Here is a 4799-nt window from a genome sequence, read left to right on the forward strand (position 1 = left end):
AGCTTTACACCATTATGCCAAAGAACCAGACTTCTATCACGGGGGGGGGGAGTATATAATTTAAGATTAATAAATTTAAGTCTTCTAGCATATTTCAAAGAACCCCAGAATCACTTTGAAGTTTACCTTCCTCTAATGGCTTTCTGAACCCGGTACAAGCTCGCCCCCTCTTCCTTGGCTGGCATCCTGGCATATTCGCCTCTTTGGGTCCACAACCAGAGGAAGGGTCTGCACCTGGTTCTCATACACAGATTGACGGAACTAAGGGACGTGGGCAGAACGTTTTCAACCCTTTAAATGAATTTGTCCCTTTGTTTTGATTCTGTGAGCATTGTGCCTCTTCTTTCATCTTGAAGATTACAAATTGGATGGTGGGGGGGAGCCAGGTGTGGCGCTCCACACTGTGAATCCCTGCACTCGGGAGGCAGAGGCAGGGGCATCTCAGAGTTGGAGGCCAAGCTGGTCTACAGAGTGAGTTCCAGGACAGGGAAGGATACACAGAGAAACCCTGTCTAGAAAAACCAAAACAAACAAACAAACGAAAAATAAAATCATCAAAAAAAAAACCCTCAAAAAACAAAAGAAGAAACAAAACCCCAAAGAAATCCCAAACAAACACACAAAACACACACACTGGACAGAAGGAGGTGGGGACAAAAAAAATAAAAACCGAACAAACAAACAAAATTTAGGCTAATGGGGTGTGCGGAATGGAGGGAGAGTTCATTAAGCTGTTTACCAGAGCCTGTTAGATCATGTGTTCTGAATTAAATCCGCTTAAAACAAATAACAAAACTTCTTGCATCTCCTTTATCCAAGTCAGAACCTTCAGCTGAATGGGTACGAGAGCACGCTGTCTTTAGCTTTTCCTTAAAAAGGAATGTTTATCTCAACCAAATTAACCACCGAAGGGAAAGCTCAGATTTCTGCTGCTTTGCCTATAAAAGCCGCTGCCTTCATAGCTAAGCTTTCCTCGGGGAGACAGTTTTGTTTTCCCCTTTGTCTCTTACAACAAAGACAAGGGGGAAAATGCATTCCTATTTTGAAAAGCAACAAGTCATCACTTCTTTTTCAGGGTATGAAACCAAATAAAACATTCTTTTTCTGTCTGCCTCCCGCCTTCCCAAGAAAATGAAGAAAGTAGCAGAACCAGACTACCACTCGGGTCTCCTCTCGGAAATTTTCCCCTCTTCTTTTGCATCTTCGCGTTAGGATTCTAGCAGGCAGGCCTCCCCGGCCTTCCAAATGCTTATTTTACTAGACTTGAAAGGAGAAGGGGAGGAAAAACAGGCAGGAGGGGGTCGGGGAGGGAGGATTGTAATGTCTGACCCTGGAAATTAACCCATCTGGGCTCCAGTTTGGCCCCAGTGAAAAGAGATTATGGTTTGACCACCGCTTGACAAGGGCACCACAGGGGGCCTCCCATCTTCCCAACAAAGCCAGGCTGCAGACAGCGCTATCTTCCCCCCTCCCCCGGCCTCACTGGAGTGAGGACAGCCACTAGCCTTGCAGCAGGGATTGGACTCAACCCTGGCTCAGCTCTGGCGCCCGGAGGAACTAACCAGTCTCGGCTCTCAACCTTTCCCTAGCGGCCCTCCAGGCCCATATCTTTCACAGTTAGCATCAGTTAGCATCCTGCAAGTCTTAGCCAGCAGTCTTTCCATCCACACCGCCTTTTGACTTTTCACTCAGGCCTTTCGAAATCACCTCTCACCCCAAATCTCTTCTCACCTCCAAATAACTTCTCACTTCCACGTTAAAGCTAAGTGGGGGAGGGGGTAGCCGACAGAAACAAGTCCCCACCCAGCAGTTCTCTTTCCCTACCAAGCCTCCTCTCCTACGGGGAGGTAGAAGTGGCAAGGGTGGGAGAAAGACCGGGTCTCATACCGCAGTCTCCCCCTTGCTGCTGTGGCTGAGTCTGTGGTAGAAGCGACGCCATGACTGCAGGGTCTTTCCCGACCAGATCCAGAAGCCGGTAGTGATGCCCACGATCATGGTCATCAGATACTTGATCATGAAGACTGTGAAGTCGGGGCTCATGGGCGGGAAGTGGCCTGGAGGGCAGGGCACGGCATAGCTCTTGCAGGTCTGCAGGAGCCAGGTGCGCTCCCAGTGCTCACGGAAGGCCTGCTCGTAGAAGTAGCAGGCCAACACGATGGTGGCAGGCACCGTGTAGAGCACGCTGAAGACGCCGATGCGTACCATCAGCTTTTCCAGCTTCTCCGTCTTGGTGCCGTCGTGCTTCATGATGGTGCGGATGCGGAAGAGAGACACAAAGCCGGCCAGCAGGAAGGACGTCCCGATGAAGAGGTAGACGAAGAGGGGCGCCAGTACGAAGCCCCGCAGCGCATCCACACTAGACAGGCCCACGTAGCACACTCCACTGAGTAGGTCCCCGTCCACCTGGCCCATGGCCAAGATGGTGATGGTCTTGACCGCCGGCACAGCCCACGCGGCCAGATGAAAGTACTGCGAGTTGGCCTCGATGGCCTCGTGGCCCCACTTCATGCCAGCTGCCAGGAACCAAGTGAGGGACAGAATGACCCACCAGATGGAGCTGGCCATGCCGAAGAAGTAAAGCACCATGAAGAGGATGGTGCAGCCCTCCTTCTTGGTGCCCTGCGCCACCGTGCGGTAGCCATCGTCCGAAAAGCGCTCCACGCACACGGCGCGGTCTTCTAGCAGGAAGCCCGCCACGTGCGCCACAGCCACCATGAAATAGCAGCCCGACAGGAAGATGATGGGTCGCTCTGGGTAGCTGAAGCGCCGCATGTCCACTAGGTAGGTGAGCACCGTAAAGAGCGTCGAGGCGCAGCACAGCACTGACCACACACCCACCCAGAGGCGGGCGAAACGCCTCTCCTCCTCTTTAAAGTACATGAGGCCGTTAGCACGACCAGGCTCACACGGGGCACCGCAGTCGCGCTCACCTAGGAAGCGGTAGCCCAGGTAGGGGGGCACTTTGAGCTGGCGCGGGCAGGAGAAGGGGAAAGACCACCGGCCTCTGCCATCCGAGGGGGATATCGCAGTGAAAGGCGGATCGGGCAGGTAGGGAGCAGTAGGGTAGGCGGTGGGACTGCCGCCTGCGCCCCCGGAGCCGTCGGATGTGTTCTGGCCCACGCAGATCTCGCCGGCGCCGTGTACCGGGAAGTTCTCGCAGCGCAGTCGCTCAGGCCACTGGAAGCCGAACTTGTTCATCAGAGCCTCACAGCCTTGGCGGGCGCGCTCGCACAGGGAGCGGCATGGAGGAATGGCTTGGTCGAGTACGGTGCACACGGGCGCATACATAGAGCATAGAAAGAAGCGCAGCTCGGGAGAACACTGCACTTTCACCAGCGGGTAGAATTGGTGCACCTCGAGGCCCGCGTCCTCTTGGTTTGTGTGGCCCAGCAGGTTGGGCAGGATGGTCTGGTTGTAAGCGATATCCGTGCACAACGGGATGGAGATGGGCTGGCAGAAGCCGTGATCCGGTACCGAGATGCCCTTCTCGCCGTGGTAGGGCTGAGCCCGGGTGCCCGTGGGCAGCGCGCCCAGAAGCGCCAGCACCAGGGCGCACAGGCCCAGAGGCGAGTGCGACGCCACAGTGCCGGGGCCCCGCATCGCGGGCAGAGAGTGCAGTGGCGTTCTCAGCTGGAGGAAAAAGACGAGGAGCTGGGGAGCGGCTAGGATGCAGGGAGGCGCCGCCGCGCCCGGCGCATGAGAGTCCTCCCGGCGCCGGGGCCGGGCCGTGGGCGGCGCGGAGCCCAGGGCGCTAGGGTGCTTGCACGGCGGGGGCGAGGCCGCCAGCCGAGGGGGCGCCTCAGCCGCCTCCGCGTGGCACTCACGCGGCCGCCGGGGGCTCAGACTCCTGGGTCTGGGATGGGGGATCGGGGGAGGGGGTGTCGCCTTACCCTCCCTGCCGAGACGTAACGGTGCGGCTTTCTCTTCGGCGACGGACTACAAGCGTCTCCGGTTACCTTCCAAAGTTTGACCAAGTCTCTCGAGCCCAGGGCGCAAGGCGATGCCCACGTCCCCCTACACCGAGTAGGGCCTCCGCCAGGTGTCCCCCCGCCTGCTCGCCCGGGCCGCCGCCGAGGCGGTGCAGCTCCGCCTTCTCGCCTCGAGGCCCCACGAGCCGCCGCAGCCACCTCCTCCTCCGAACCTGGAGCCTCTTTCAGCCCCGGGAAGGTCTGCCCCAAGTTACAGTCAAACGTCTGCTTCTCAGTTTGAGTCCGATCCGTGCTCAGGAGCTCAGAGCTGGGCGAGTTCTTTTGGAAACCCGGTTGGGAGGAATCCGAAGCGCCGAGGCTCCTGCACCCGCGGCCTGCCCCGCGCAGTCCCGGCCCGCGAGTCCCCGCGTCTGCCGCCGCCCGCCGGGGAAGGAGCGCAGAGTATCGCCTGGGAGTCGCGCTGGAGGCTAGAAGAAGCGTCGGGCTCGCAGGGCTTCGGGCCGCCCCGCCTCCTCCCCTCCCCCCATTCACAAACCACTCCGGGGGCGGGCCCCGAGCCCTCCGAAGGCCCAGTAGCGTTCTTTGTTTTCTCTGTAGCCGCCTTCCGATTGGGTAAAAGTCGGAAGGGGCGGTCGAGGGAACGAGAAAGGCGGTGCCTGCAGCGCTCTGGGCGGATTCCTGAGGGGAGGGGCGGGGGACCGGGAGAGAAAAGTTAGGAAAAAACTTTTACCCAGAATTTGCTCAGGGGAGAAGAACGCACCAGAAAGGGAATTTGCTTGAAAAATTGGCTCCTCTTCCGGGTACCCTAAAACACACATTCCTGAGCAGAAGGGCGCATTCGCCGAAGGCTTCGGCCAAAAGCTGAGAATA

The 4799-nt window shown here is 57.7% G+C and overlaps 1 protein-coding gene across 1 annotated transcript; it reads right to left on the reverse strand.

The window, feature by feature from the left end:
• Window positions 1-630: 630 nt before the first annotated feature.
• Window positions 631-4355, reverse strand: Fzd7 (frizzled class receptor 7). Its single transcript, XM_005366329.3, has one exon. The coding sequence runs from the start codon at window positions 3598-3600 to the stop codon at window positions 1882-1884; it is 1719 nt and encodes a 572-aa protein (XP_005366386.1). The 5' UTR covers window positions 3601-4355; the 3' UTR covers window positions 631-1881.
• Between the last annotated feature and the right edge of the window lie 444 nt (window positions 4356-4799).

This window comes from Microtus ochrogaster, unplaced genomic scaffold (assembly GCF_000317375.1).
Source record: "Microtus ochrogaster isolate Prairie Vole_2 unplaced genomic scaffold, MicOch1.0 UNK8, whole genome shotgun sequence".
Taxonomy (NCBI): Eukaryota; Metazoa; Chordata; class Mammalia; order Rodentia; family Cricetidae; genus Microtus; species Microtus ochrogaster.